This window comes from Maniola hyperantus, chromosome 23, assembly GCF_902806685.2.
Source record: "Maniola hyperantus chromosome 23, iAphHyp1.2, whole genome shotgun sequence".
NCBI lineage: Eukaryota > Metazoa > Arthropoda > Insecta > Lepidoptera > Nymphalidae > Maniola > Maniola hyperantus.
In genome coordinates, this window is record NC_048558.1 from 9,776,461 (window position 1) to 9,792,626 (window position 16,166).

Genomic DNA, 16,166 nt, shown 5'->3' on the forward strand with positions numbered 1-16,166 from the left:
ATCCTAGTCTAACATAGTTTTATCCAGAGACATGCTAGTTTTATCAAATATATATTCTTAGCTCATCTATATACCTATTTAAAGAAGAATACATTATCTTAGAGGTACTATTAGAGTTTGGGAGTTTAGGTAAGAATGAAAATTTTTTGTCCTGGGATTGCTCGGTTTTTTTAACTATAGACATTCTGTGTTGTTGTTGATAGTCTGTAAACGGGTAATTTTACAGTGCCGAGGACGTAGATAGAGTAATAAAGCTAGATAAAGGAACGTTTGCTTTCTCCATCACACTAAAAAGAGAGCACAGATAAAGTTACTAATGTGATAAACAGAGACGCAGCTAACCTATTTTTTGTCCCTTATCGTGTAACCGATTTTTACAAGGAAGGAATGCAACTTTAGTTGCAAAACAAACTTTGAGAATTCGTCGCGTTATTGTATTTCTCATTATTTATTTACTTGTTTTCATATAAAAAACGTTTAATACAAATACTGTTGATCGGTTAATAGTTAATACAAATATTGACTACTAAACAATAGTAATAATTGTCGTGTTATTCATCGTTACGTTGTGCTATCGCTATCTCATACGCGGTTACACAGTAGGTAGGTAGGTATATAGCTAGGTATGTAGGTAGGATAGCTGGAGTGAAGACTTCGGCTGGGAGGGGCAATGCACGCACAACAGACGGAAACCAGCCCAGAGCAAAAAAGAAGGTATCTAGCTGTTTTACTCAATCTACGGCCGACGACAACAGGAACTGTCAGTGAAAAAATAAGTTTTCCCGCTATTTTTTAAACGTCTAAAGTTGCAAGAGATCATTTACGACGATTTCAAACAAAATTAATACGGGTAAGCTCCCGTATCTTTTTATGAATTCAGCTGGAGCTGGCTGGCGAAACCAAACCCTAACGTTTAGTCATGTAGAAAATATATATTATTTTCCTTGTGCGGCAAAACTTGGTTTCTTCAATTAATTTTTTAATGTTTCCTCGCAAATGGGAGAAAAGTACTCTACAAGTCTCGGCCGAAATACTATTTATTACTAACCTCGTTTAGTTTAAATTCAAAATCACTTCGGCCTTCCAATAATAGTCGTCCAGTAATCGCTTTATTTCAGGCCTGGACTGTATGTACCTACTATTAACTAGGTACACATTTATTATATCTGTTTAAGTCCCAAAGACACCATGATCCAAACTTCATAGTACTCCCTGTGTTGGAGACAATACAGAGAAACTTTCAGCTTTTATAAAATAACGAAGGTCTGGCACGCGCTGGCTCTCTCTCTATAGTGAGATAGGGCACTACGCTTCCAGTTATGCTTTGTACTTGGTAAGTAATGCACTCAGTTCCCATAGACTGAGCACCATTTATTTCCATCAGGCGTGACTGCAGCCAAGCGCAATCCCATCAAGAATGTAAGCAAGAATACTGTAGAACTTGCAATAGTTTTAGTTTATGTAAACTGTTAACACAGCAATAAAAGGTGATCAGTGTTCAGTTCAGGGCAGAATAAAACATCAGTATAATATTACAAATGACTATAATTTTGTCACAATTTTTCCATACAATGTTAATAACTTTTTACCTTACACCTATTTTTATAATACATTACTTAGTATTAAGTTGTATTTTATTATTTAAAATTTTCCTGTTTAATTTCTAATTACACCCTACGGAGTCAGCTTAGTTCCAATGAGACGTACATTATTATATTCCAAATTAAACCTCACGTACGATCTTAAACGAAATTTAGAAAACCTCGAGTACTTTATTATGTTACACTAGAATGTAATTCGATTAGATCTTATCATATACTAAAATAATTCTTGCTTAGTTCGCTACGAGAAGTTCGTTAAAAACTGTACAAACATATCGACGCTACGCAGCGTCCACACTAGCGTCCATCGGGCGACAGTGTAGCACTACATATAATCATTAATTCATAATAATAATAGAGATAAAGGTATATCGATAAATTGTACTTTATAGCGCGATGCGGGACGCGGCGGCGGCGCACTAATTGACTATCGACCGTCGACGTCGACGCGCCCGCGCCACGTCCGCTATAACACAAGCACCGTGGTTTGCGAGTCATTCGAGTACTAGCGGGGAGCGCGCGCGGCGCCAGGTGGGACTCGAACGAGTTCACTGTGGATAACAAGCGAGTTACGATAATAAATTACAATAATTAAGTATCAATAAAATTGAGCTAGATTCGAACTCCGTCACCTGTCGGGCCTGGTCACCGAGCGGTACCGCAACAAGTAATAGACAAGGGCAGACGTCGAGTATTATTTGCGATACGAACGATGTTGGCAGACGAAGTTTTATTGCTTTTCAATTGAGGCTAAGTAAATATTGCTTCGGAGCTCCTGCACCGGGTAGTGTTTGGCACGGCAATACTGCGAGCGACTTCACAACCAAGCGCGCGCACGGCGCACAACTACTCTACGCGTCCCCGCACGCCACTGCGCGCCGTCCACAAACCGCCGCGCGGCACTGAGACCTGTTGCTGTTCCTGTTCATGTTCAGGGAAACGAGCTAATAGGACATAGTCCTCGTTCACATTGCGACCAGTTTCACATTCACATTCATTCACATTGCGAAACGTCAGTCTTAACTGCCTCTCTTGCGGTGACGACGTTGCGTCTTTTGGTACTCCTTCCTTGTGTTCTCAGTTTTTGATTGTAAGTTTATATGGCTCAGTCATTGGACTGTATTCTGTTTCTAACTTCGTGTGTTTCTCAGACTGTTACAATAATTATACAAATATATCAGTATTAGTTTTGTAGTGAGCACCCTTGCACTAACCAATCACAATGATAGTGCGTCCTTTTTACTTCCATACAATTGTGCAAGAGAGAGCGCCATATGTTAGCTCGATTCAGTGAGCAAGGTATAGAGATAGACGCAAGGACATGTTTCACTTTGTACATTCGCTATACCACCTGTAGCGCTATCGATCCGCGTTCAACTGCGCGTCAATATGTCCTGAGCACAAACACATCATACTTTTTAACCGTATCCTGCCTTCTTACGTTTAAAAATTTAAATATTAAGCCGTTTGATGTGATCATCTCGATAACGGACAATCATTGCAATACCTTTTGTAGTGTCCTTGTATACCGCATCATTAACACCACAAAATACTATGTTGCGATAGTTATGGCAGTACCGAACGCTTGTAGTACCTCGAGTGCGAAGCGTCGAAGCAGAAAATTGGCGACGCGCCATTGGTTTGTGGACAGATAACCGGCGTGCAGAGACTTCTTAATATTTAGACTGCAGTGCGAGCTCGTGAGTCGTGCGACTACAATCCGACGGACGCGCGACGCGAGGGCGATGCTCGCACGTCGCGTGACAACGAAGCTCGCCCTAGAAGCGCAGCATCCACCGCGAACGAAGCTGAGCTAGTATAATATTATGTCTACTTAGTTCAACTGAACTCGCAACGCAACGGCCAACGAGTCGTCGAGCGTGCTCACTAAAGCTTCATTGGCGGCAGACGCTGCGCCATATAATCATTAGCGGTGATTTATTTCCATTATTCACTAGGTCGCGTAACCACTAGACGATTAACGGGAAGGAGCGGTGATAGAAATTAACCATATCATTATAACAATTGTACTAAGTATCAATATTATTAGTTAGAGATAAATTTTAAAATTTTATAATATTGCCACAAGTTAGAACGAATTTTACAAAAATATACATACTGTACAAAATAGTCGAGCTGCGGGCGCGTGCGCCGCGCGCGGCGTCGCCTACTACTTACAGTCGCCGCGGCGGCGCGCGCGTCGCGCTCCTAACGCTAACTCGTTGATAGAGACTTACACTAACGGCTGGCTCCGAGCCCTCCCTCGCCTCCCTCGCCTCCCTCACCGACCAACTGTGTGCTTACTGTGACGCTTTACATCTCACCAACGCCGATAGGATTCGAGTGTCGAAACAACAGTTTCAAAGTAAAAAGGACCTAAATATACTTGATTTTAAGAAAAATCCACCGATTTTAATTTCACAACGTTACCGCATGGCTGTAGATATCGACAAACTAGAGCATTAAAACAAGACTGTTAGGGTCCATTTTACATTAACGCTTAATTGTTTCGGCGCTCCAATACAATGTACATTGGTGAGATGTAAAATGTTAAAGTAAGCCTACTGAACTCCGCTGCGGGAACAGTGGGGCGCGTGTATTCGAGAAATCGATCACAAGCGATACGAGACGCGCGACCGCGGCCGCCTGCGCGACCAGCACTAACTACGCTACACTGATATCACGGATATCACGGATATCACGGATATCACGGATCACAGCACTTGCATTTTATGACCTTCCAACCATTTTAAATCAATAATGATGATAGCAACAATACGCAAATTAATTGATAAAAACTTCGCATAGCCCATGTATTTCGACGACGATACGTCCGAAAAAACGCGTTTGTTAGACGGAATAAGTTTTCATATCCCAAGCAGAAATAAATAAGAGAGGGGACGATGAAACCGAAATTGTTCTTATGGGTATGCTATTTTTTAAACGAATTATGATTTGGGACGTATCGCAGTCAAGTGAAGTATAACAAAAGTGGACGATACTGTATAGTTTAAGAAAAAGTGTAAATCTGATTCGTAAGCGAGCAGCAGGCGACCGTCGCGGCGCGATCCGCAATAATACAATTAAAACTTGTTATAAAGCAAAAAATACATTATTATTGTAAGATTAAATAAAAATATAGTAATATCAAAAAAGCGTAATAAAGCACTCATTATGTACAAAGGCGATACTATGTGCTCGTTGAGGCGAACCTTTACGCTACGGAGTCAATGCCGACTTATCAGCACATGAGCCTCTTCTGCTAACTTCACACAACTGTGCTATGTTGTGAGTGAAGTTAGCGGCAGAGCACTTGAACAGGATAATAGCTACAGTACCCGGCAGAAAATATTGTACATCGGCCTTTAGAAAGAGATAGCGGTTTTGTAGAGCGTTGTCCGACAGAACGCCACATAGGTATGAGTGACAGAGACAACGCTCTACGGAAATCTCATTCTAAAGGTCGTTGTCCAATATTTGTTGCCGGCTACTGTACTATTCGTATTGATATTGTTAAATCTAGTACAATAAATGATTGGTTACGTATAGAAGTTTATTATGAACGTTGCTGCTAACGGTCCAGAGTTCCACTTCCTTGTTCACTGTAGTCTATGCGATGACTTCAGTCTGTACAGCTTTACACGCACAAGTCAGGAGTAGTTGGCGCCGGCGCGCGGCGGTCAAACGACTACCTGATGATGATGATGATGATACCTGATGATGTATTTATAAAATAAAAAAAACCGACTTCCAAAATCACTACAATGTACAAAATAACTTTTGTTTCTACGCGTGTATGTATGTTAAAGGCAGGCGAGCTTTACGCTTTCATTTCTATTTTCTCTTATTATGCTCGCCCGACTTCACCATATTGTATCATCAGGTTTAAGGAGTCGGGACTTGGAGTGTAATCATGAAGCCGTTGCCGCAAGACTTTGAACTCTGAACCATTGCCAGTGAATCAACGCCTAATTTTCAGTTAAGATTCAACTATGTCTGATTGCATTAGCTAAATTTAACATACATAAAAACAATTTGCCAAAAAATCTTTACAAAAAGTAGTAGTCGCTAAAGTTAAACGATTTTACTACAATTTGGTACTTAAATGTTTTGTATACTGTGCACGAAATAGATAACATTTCGGCCAATTCCATGCCGAAGCGGTTGAGATGTCTATATTAGTTCGTCGACTGCAGTAAAATGACAGTTATTTATGGTGTTCGTATTACAACAATGCATTGTAGCCAATAGTGAGCAAGCGTCAACCAATCAGAGGTGATTGCGATCGTGACATTGTAGCTGTCAAGTCATTGTACCGCAATCGACCAGCTGATGGCGTGGGCTGGAATGGCGTGTTACGGAGCTCGACCGTTCTCCGTTACTGTTGTACTCTTGTAAGCTAGTTAAAGTTAATAACGCGTCAATGACCAAAACTGTAATCTATATCGTGCGCATACTTTAAAAGTAAATACTCGTACCAGAAATTAAAGGAAGCGTAAAAGTCAGGATCAACGGGCCCAGCCCTGACACTTATAACTATAAATATATTAAAGTTATGCTCATTGCCCTCTGACTTAGTGTAAATGCTAAGGTTTGATAAATAGGCCTTTGAGGATGTCTCTGATTTAATTCATAAAATGTAAGCATTTTTATTGATTTCAATGATTTATCAACATAAAAAGGTTTTCCAGACTAGAGCGTAAATAAATAAGTATAAATATTATTCAAAAAAAATTAGAGATTCCATGTCGATTAGTGTTTTATTTCAATTATATCGACGAGTTTTTACTAATTAATAACTATCGGTAAGTATATTTAAAGACGTTAAAAATATTACTAAAAAGAGCCAAATAGTTAATTTAAAAAGTAAATTGATTAAAAATGATGAATAAAACCAAATATGTAAGAAAAAAGATTTTAAAGGTATACTTAAATACATAAACATTAAAAAACAATGGGAACAACTTCAAATGCTCAAAATTTGTTAATATCTTCTAACTATATTATTTTATTCAAATACTAAAACGCAGGCTTGACACCTCCCGCTTCACTCACAATAACATTGCAGGTAACAACTCGCCATTTTAGCTCTACGTGTCGACTGTCATGTCAAAAGTACGGTTCGCCTTCAAATAATCATGGACTAAAATCGTACTTTTGACATGACAGTTCACACATAGAGCTGAAATAACGAGTGAGATCTCAAAATATATGCATAGTTGTGTGTGAAGTTAGCAAGAGGCGTAAAATGGCACCGGGTTTATATATTTGAATAAAACAGTGCTAGAACTATACGGTTTTTTTTTCGGTTTCCCTAAACATCATCTAACTAGTCATTTGCAAAGAAATTGGAATCAATTCAATCTTTAACGTTTAAAAAAAATCACTTGCAACAATATGAAACATGAAACGAAAATATTGCAAGTGCAACTTTGAATTAGCTTCATACTCGCTTCGAATGGAATTGTTTTTTATAGGCGAGTGTCAGGGCGGAGCGAACACGAGCAAGTCGACAAAAACACCAGTACAGCTCGTCCGCGCACCACCGCGCAGTGTCCGGCCCGCAGCCGGACCGTGTCCGCCACGGGCGTTTACAAATACATATTGCTCGGTACTGTGTTGGGTTAGTTTTCTTACAAAGACTCGTGCGAACCTTCCATTGTAGTATGGAAGCGCACAGACTGGGTTATCGCACCCAGTCGTATTTACACTCAATCTGCGCGTTTCCACTTGGAAGATCGGGGATAGTTCGTGCGTGTTCGCACGAGTCAAATTCGTACACATTCACACGTCAGTGTACGGACAAGGTCCTGCCACGACTCCGGACTGCGCGCTCGTGCGCGGACACCTCCCTAAATAACACTAACGAGACGCGCACGCACGCGCAAAATAATAATAAATATAAAATAATATCTCTTACGCAATCTTAAATACCCTGTTGATTTCATTTTAAAAACTTATCAAAATCCACCTGAATGACGACAAAATAAATAAACAAAAAAACGCGTTTCAAATAGTGCAACGATGCGATCTCGATCGACGCCTCGCCGGTACTGCGTTACCGTGTTTGGTTACAACCTACTATAGCACTCTTCAGCAGTCTACGATGCACCCATCCCTTACATTCACTGTTCACCGACAACCCCTAGCTCCATAACACTCAAGGATGCAGGGTTGGTGTTAAAAGGATCAGTCAGAACGTTATATCAATTTTAATACTACATTTTTAAAAAGCAAATCCTGTCACGATCGAAATATAAACTTGTCGCTAATACTTTGAGGCCGCGATTACACCTGAAGTTTTGCTCACGGAAGTAGCTTACGTAAGTAACTTATGGCAAATTTACTCTTGTAAGCAGTTTATCGTAATTTGTTACAACTCTAAATCTATATCTAAATGTGTTTGAATTTGCTCACAGAACTTTGATAAGTTAAGAACTCACGAAATTAATAAACTTGAAAATAATGCCTAAACAAATAAAATACTGGTTGGATTGATGTATCTTTCTTAGTAATGTTTGGTGCAACTTGTTCTTACAAAAATTGAAAATCAGTGGCAACTGGCAGTCATTCTAATAAAATGAAATAAATGATTTTGGTCCTCCGTCCTTAATTCCAAAGACAGATATACAAATACACAAGGTTACCCGACATGTTCTTTGCTTTCGTGTTTAAATGATATAAGCGACAGCAGCAGCTTTGCTTGACGGTGAGACGCCATTTTGATAACTATAGTGTACTTAAACGGGTTTGTAAGTACTTACGCAAGTTAAACTCACGAAATCTTATGTAAGTATCATTTACTGTAATTTAATTTTAAGTGTAAATGCACTCATAAGTTACTTACGTAAATGTTACAGAAGCAACTAACAGGTGTAATCGTGGCTTTACATGGTGTTTCATGAAATTCGCACGAAACTGCATTTGCAACAAATGTATAATTAGTCGCTACGAAGATTTAGATTTGCTTAATTAACAACTTTTATTGATTTTTTTTGTCGCATTTACAAAGTAACAACGATGAAAAACAAGTCAGAATGTAAATAACAAAAGGATTCATTCATAAATAATTACGTCACACTTTTTAATATTTAAAACTCCCTTTTCACTTTAGCAATACAAAATATAGTCTTCTGCTACACACAGGTAGACAGCTCCCTCTGTGTCGTGTGACGCAATGTATCTAGCATGCGACGTCATTGAACAAATACGTTTTCAGCGTAGATATATACCTAGAGCTAAATGAGCTATTGATCGCTGCACTATCCGCGCCTTGAGCACGAGCCGACCTCACTTCATTCCACTTCACATCTCTATAATATATATAAATTCTTTCGAGTAAACCTATCATTAACGTATATGTCTTTCTTACGTATGTTATTTCGTTTTTACCTTAAATTTAATTTTTTTATCGTTTGTGCAATGAAAATAATTCAATCGAAGTTTTCGAGGGCTCGGGTGCAGCGCGAGGATTGCATGAACACAGAGAGCGTCGCACGCCGAGCGAGTCCGTTGCGATCTGACGTTCTTGACAGGACTCGATCCCGACACCGGCCCGTCGCCCGTCGCCCGTCGAGACGAAAATAAAAACATCAACAACATACTAAAGACTTACAAAAATAAAACACGGTCGAGCGACGAGCGCCCGCCGAATGGCAAACGTACAACGAAACAATCAACCCTTCAGCACCCGGTGTAAATATTATGCATTTTAAACCTTAAATTAACTCACGGGGCGTAACGAGGAGCCTTAAGATAAGATGGCGCACAATTAATAAAAAATAGATTACAATATTATGTAAAATTATGCTAGTCACTAGCGATCCGAAGCTATGTAACTCATTCGGTAACATTAAGTCGAAAGCGCAGCGAGCGGTCTCCGGCCGCGCCCGTCGCCGCGCGACACCAATCTAAAGGAACCTTCGTATTTGTATAATTGAGCTAAGTTGACGCGCGTTCCCGTGCGAGTTGCGACCGACGCGTCGCCGGAGGTCGCCGGCCGCCGCAGGGGCCGCGTCATCGCAGCCCCAAAAATAAGTACATATACTGTGTAAAAATGCTTAACTCGATTCGTAAATAGCGTAACCGACTCCACGTAACACGTAACACGTAACTAAATCTAAATAAAAGTGTACATTACACATCATGTAGGCCGCTCCTGTGACTTAGATAAAAAACAAACTCTCCGAACGACCGCTCGCGCGGGGGTCGCGGGGGGCGGATTAATTTTTTTTCTTAAAATTTGACTAGCCGACACGAATTAGTAAGTGACTAGAACACGAAACATATCATTGGCAAGACGTTTTTTTTCCTCTGAGGCTCAACCTTTTAAAAGTTCGCATCGAAAATATAGAAATGAAAAGGTTTCGCCCGACCGCGGAGCGCGCGCAGCGTTCGATCGAAAACGACAAAAATCACAGACATTCCGAATAAATTAAGTACGTAGAGTCGCCCCCCGCCCCCCGCGCCGCTCGAGCGGTAACGTGCGACAAGCGATCGCGACGTCTAGCGACTCGCTTAAACGTGTGATGGACCGAAATAAATACATACAATATTTACAAATAAATCCTAAAAATTAAGCTCATCAGTTTGAAAAAGATTAAATTACATCACTAGCGCAGCCTGCGGGCGGCAGGCGCGGGAGATTCACGCGCGGCTAACAGAAGCCACCGAAGCCGACGGAGGGCACGGACGGCACGGCGGGCACGGCCGGCACGCCGCCCGCGTGCTCGCCGTTCTTGTGCAGGTCGATGAGCTGCGGCGCCGACAGGTAGTGCGTCTGAGGAGCAAATCGTGCTCGTGTGACTCGTCAACTTAAAAGAGATCTATAGACTCAAGCAAAACGAATTGTAAAAAACCGGCCAAGTGCGAGTCAGGCTCGCGCAATGAGGGTTCCGTGCTACAGTCTTATTTTTTCGACATTTTGCACGATAATACAAAAACTATGATGCATAAAAATAAATAAAAATTTGTTTTAGAATGTACAAGTGAAGACCTTTCATATGATACCCCACTTGATATAGTCACTCACTTCGAAAGTTGAAAATACTAATTATTAGTTCATGACCACAATTTAATTTTTTTTGTGTGATCTAACCCTAAATTCACGGTTTTCAGATTTTTCCCCAAATGTCAGCTATAAGATCTACCTATCTGCCAAATTTCATGATTCTAGGTCAACGGGAAGTACCCTGTAGGTTAGGACAGACAGACAGACAGACAACAAAGTGATCCGTACCTCAAAAGGACAAACGGAACCCTTATATCCGTTTTTCCTTTTGAGGTACGGAACCCTAAAAACACCCAACAATCATCAAGGTATGTTACAATTGTTTGCTACTACACCATATTATATGAACATGTTGTATCAAATTGTTTTGTAAGATATGTTAAACGCGTCATCACTCTCACTCTCACACGTGGCTACTAGTGTCTTAAAGCCAGAAGGCGGAAAATAGGACTGGAATACACGAGTCTCTCAGCCATATCGTACCTGCTGGTGGTGCGCGGGCGGCGGTCCCGCGTAGCCGTTGTAGTAGGAGTTGTAGGGCGCGTAGGCGGGCGGCACGCCGGGCGCGTAGCCGTACTGCCAGTCCGGCAGGTAGCCCGGCGCCGGCCGCATGAGCTGCGTGCCCCAGCCGCCACCGTAGCCCACGAACGGTCCGCCGTAACTGCCATTACCAACATGATTAACATTATGCTACAGACGCTTAAAATTAACACTTAAGCAACGTCTCAGTCTACTTGGGTGAACTTGCACTTGCCTGTCCCTCCGTCTGCTTGTTTGTCCGTCCGTCTGTCAGAGCATGTAACTTCTAAATTAATGAACATCTTTTTTCTTAAAAAATAATAATTATGCATATCTAAAATAAAATTATATTTAACGTTCCCTTAGAAGCAAATAGTCTTAAGATAACATTTTTTGTCGCCTAACAGCCTACAGCTTAGCTTCTGGGGTTGATCGTTGAAGGCGAGGACGTGGTTTTCTCCTATTATTTGGTCCTTCGAACCGGATCTTCAGCTGTCAGTGTGAAATGCGCCAAGTACTCACCCGTTGTTTCCATACGCGGGCGCACCGTACGCCGGATAGGGCGGATACAGGGCGGGGGTGTAGTCGGGCAGTGCGGGCACGGGGGGCGCACCCTCCCCCGCGCCCCCCGCCACTGCCACGCTGCCCGCCACGCCGCCGCCTGCTGCGCCGCCCTCGGCGATGGACGGGATCTGGTCGACTAGGGACTCGAGGCCGGAAAGGGACTTGGAAGCTACGTCTTGAGACTTGCTCTTGGGCGTACCGGGGCCCGAGTCCCCGCCGCCTGCGCTGCCGTATTCGCTTGGCGAACCTGAGATACAAATATGTTATTAATTTCAAATACAAAAACGCTATTTAATATTTGAAACCACCTTAAATTTTAGTTAACGCGTAATACCCGACATTCTCCGAAGACTTTTTACTACCGCACCGCGCCCTTCCAGCCTTGTCGTCGACATTTCCTTTATATGCACGAAACGCTTTGCGTCATCATTCCTCATACGCATGACTAAACTCTTCCGCAATCTGTATTTCCTACTAATTACGATCCCGGTATCTTTAAAATAAGAGTGAACAGACATTTTTTAGGGAACTGCATCCCATATTAAGCCATTTTATCACTTATCATCATGTGTGATTATGGCCAAGCGTGCCTACAGTGAACAACAATAATTATAATTAAAAGACTGCTTCAACTGTTTAATACGTGTGCATACAATTAGGACATGTCGTTTCATATCTGGGTGCAAAATATGTTGCAAACGTCATAACTCTTTTACGCGAGGAAAGTTATGTATCAAGGAATGAAGTGTGGGCGTGTGGTTCGTGTGTGAATTGTGGTGGTCGAGAGGGTAGTTACCGGGCGGCGGGTGGTGGTGCTCGGGCGTGGGCACGGCGCGGAAGGGGCCGCGCGAGAACCCCGACTCGCTCTCGCCCGTGGGCGTCGACCTGTAATACAAACGAGTTTATATCACCTTGGTAGATGAAACCCGCGACTTCTATCAGATTTAGGATTTTAAAAATTCTGTGGAAACCATTTGGTTTCCCTGAACACTTTTACGTCATTCAAAAAATCATACAACTCCTCACCTATTATAATTACTAGGATACATAGAGGGGTGTAGTTGATCTAGCCGTGGACTGTCGCCCACACCGTTTCCTGCAACAATGTTAACATTATTTAGTGAATTTCAAACGAATCAGTTCGTCAACAACTAACGTAACTTTACAAGTTTCGCTAGTATATTAAATTGACTATTCTAAATATTTTGCAGTTGCCACTTCCATTTCAGCGATGTCAAAACGACCAGGTTGGTGTCGTTACTCGTTTTAGACGTTAGTATAACTTCTATAGTACGCAACAGGTCGAGATGGCAATCGGGGTATGAGGCGGGGGGACGCCCCAATTGCTATCTCGACCTGTCGTGCATTATACATTGTCTGATCTTCTCCCATGGCTATTTTCAGGTGTAATAATGAATTTAACAAAATTGGTCCTTCGAACCGGAACCCTTTTCAAGAGGTATTTATTTTGAAGATCTGTTTAAATCTCAAAATGTAAATTAGGTGTGCTTGAAAAATTTGAGTTTTGTTACATGTAGTCCACCTGCAGTCTGGACTAGAGCTAGCACGATACAACACGACAACGCTTTTTAAACTAGCTACCTTGGTCTTGCGGGTAGTGTTCGGCGCTGTACCGCATCCGCTCCGCGTCACCGAACAGCGCCGCGCCGAACGCGCCCGCGCTGCCTGCGCCGCCGCCGCCGCCCGCCGGCGACAGCTCCGCGCCGCCGGGGTTGCTTTGCTGCACATCAACACAAGTATTGAGAGCTAAGAAATATGCTACTGCGATTCTTGGCCTCCTAGTAGAGTAACCAATAGTGTATGTACAGTACCCTGGTGAAATACATTAATATATTTAACAGTAATCGGAAAATAGCGTGGGTGGTGCAAAATGGTGCAATTATAAATCGCGCCGATCTCGCTCGACAGCTCGACGCCGAACGCGCCGCCGCCGCCGCTCGAGCCCGACGTGATATAGTGCAAGTTGCAGTCGGGGAGCATACCTTATTGTAGTCGGAGAGCGAGGAGTTGCTATTGCTGCCGGGATGCATGTCGGTGCTGCCCATGGGGCTGTGGTCGTCGCGCGGCGGCTCGAAGTCCAGCGCCGCCATGCCGGGCGACACGGGGCCGGGCGACGAGATGGCGGCGCCGATCTCGCTCGACAGCTCGGCGCCGAACGCGCCGCCGCCGCCGCTCGAGCCCGACGTGCCGCTCTGCGGGTATAGTGACACGTGTCATGTAGTGGTACTGCTACAGCCTGTTCAGGGAGACGACCTAGTGTAGGGACCTTGCGACTGTCTCTCGTGCGCAGCGGCGCGTGCGTCATGACTGTTGGTGCTCCTTCCTTTGTGCTTAGATTTTGATTTTATGTTGACCTGGCTTGTTCATTGCCCTGTATTCTTTTTGTTTCGTAATTTGACGTGTTTTTTGGACTGATTATTGTCGGTCAAGGTCATACCCACTGAATAATAATAATAATACGTATATAACGTATATAATCATCATCATAGTGCGTCCTTTTCATGTGTTGCAATTGTGCAAGAGAGAGCGCCATATGTTAGCTCGACTCAGTGAACAAGGTATAGGCAGGTAGCGTCTGCGTATTGGTATAGTGACTCGCGTCGCCACTCGTGTAGTCATACACTCAAAGTTTGTAAATTAGTACATATGTGGCAATATTACCCAAATTTTTGATTGATCATCATGATCAACCCATCGCTGGCTCACTACAGCACGGGTCTCCTCTCAGAGTGAGAAGGGTTTGGCCATAGTCTACCACGCTGGTCATGTGCGGATTGGAAGATCTCACACACCTTTGAGAACATTATGGAGAACCCTCAGGCATGCAGGTTTCCTCACGATGTTTTTCTTCACCGTTAAAGCAAGTGATATTTAACTATTTAAAACTCACATAACCACTAGGCTATCACAGCTTTTTTGATTATTTTACTGTTTTATTTTATTTTATTTTATTTTTTTATTTTATTTTATTGGTTTGCCAACAGATAGTAAACATGTTATAAAATAACAATTACAATTCACAGAGAAAAAATTTAGAGTGTACACCCAATTAGTGGCAAACCGGCATGCATTTTAAAAGTTTGCAAGTGCGGGATTACCAGTTAACTTAAAGCTAAAAATACAAATATGAAAAAATAAAAAATAAAAACACTGCAATTTACAATAGTACTAAATATTAAATACTAAATATTACGTAAAACAAGAAAAATAAGAAAAATTACGAAGAAACATACGAGTTTATAATGCTGCATCAATATACTGATGCAGCATTTTTTTGTACTGCTGCAAGGAGAGTGAATGAGGATCTATTATCATATTTTTCGCAGTTTTAAAAAGATTATTATGTTCGCGAAATATTCTAATCAATACATTGTTTTCTCCTAAGTTTGTTCTGCATCCCCTTATAATATAAGGCTTGTACGTAGAAAATCGCGAATTTTTGCGAGGCACAGAAAAAATTATTTTGCGTAAAATGTTTGGGCAGTCAATTTCATAATTTAAAATTTTGAACAGAAGTACCTGATCGGATACCCAGCGTCGGTTTTCAAGTGACATTATTTTAAAATAGCTCAGTCTTTGCCTGTAAGATGTTAATTCTGCTTTTTTATTCTGATGTACCGTTAACAGAAAAAGGAATCGTTTTTGAACCCTTTCTATTCTTAATATGGGGTCTTTATAGGATGGATTCCAAATGCTGGAGCCATATTCTAGTAAGCTGCGAATTAAGGCAGTATAAACCACTTTAAGGGCCAAACACGACTTAAAAGATTTGCAGTTGCGCCAGATAAAACCTAATAGTTTATAGCATTTACTGACTATTCCGTCTATGTGCGTGTTGAAGGATAGTTTTTTATCAATAATAATGCCTAGGTCTCTGATCTCATTTACTTCATCCAGCAAAAGGCCATTAAGTGTATATGAAGTCTGAAGTGGCATACGTTTTTTGGTAAATTTTATATGTAGACATTTCTTAATATTAAGTGGCAGTTTATTTTTAGCAGACCAATCTGAGATAGAATTTAGGTCATTTTGAAGAGCTAGAGAGTCTGATGTAGCTTCAATAGCTTTAAAAATCTTTAAGTCGTCAGCAAATAGTGAATAATTGGATGACTTTACATGGTCACACAAATCGTTTACAAAGACTAGAAACAAAATAGGGCCTAAATGAGATCCCTGCGGAACGCCTGATGGGACCTTAAATGGAGCAGATTCATAACCGCAAACAACAACCTTTTGATGTCTTCCCGACAAATAAGACTTAACCCAGGAAAGTAGATTGCCTTGAATGCCAGCAGTGTGTAGCTTATTTATCAATATGGAGTGGTCAACACGATCAAAAGCTTTACTTACGTCCATATAAACAGCATCCACCTGATGTCCCTTATCTATTTCATGAATAATTTGTGTTGTATATTCAGTCAAGTTAGATTTTTTCAGTAATTGATTTTTCA

At 41.6% G+C, this 16,166-nt stretch overlaps 1 protein-coding gene across 1 annotated transcript in view; it reads right to left on the minus strand.

The window, feature by feature from the left end:
• Positions 1–5,513: 5,513 nt before the first annotated feature.
• The window catches only part of Tdg (Thymine DNA glycosylase), a 104,779-nt gene continuing 94,126 nt past the window's right edge, over positions 5,514–16,166 (minus strand). The window contains exons 14-19 of the mRNA XM_069506666.1: positions 13,297–13,435; positions 12,721–12,790; positions 12,491–12,579; positions 11,653–11,941; positions 11,095–11,272; positions 5,514–10,380 (exon numbers count right to left, since the gene is read on the minus strand). Coding sequence (XP_069362767.1) covers positions 10,258–10,380; positions 11,095–11,272; positions 11,653–11,941; positions 12,491–12,579; positions 12,721–12,790; positions 13,297–13,435 — 888 coding nt within the window. The 3' untranslated portion in view covers positions 5,514–10,257. The remainder of the gene's footprint in view (positions 10,381–11,094; positions 11,273–11,652; positions 11,942–12,490; positions 12,580–12,720; positions 12,791–13,296; positions 13,436–16,166) is intronic.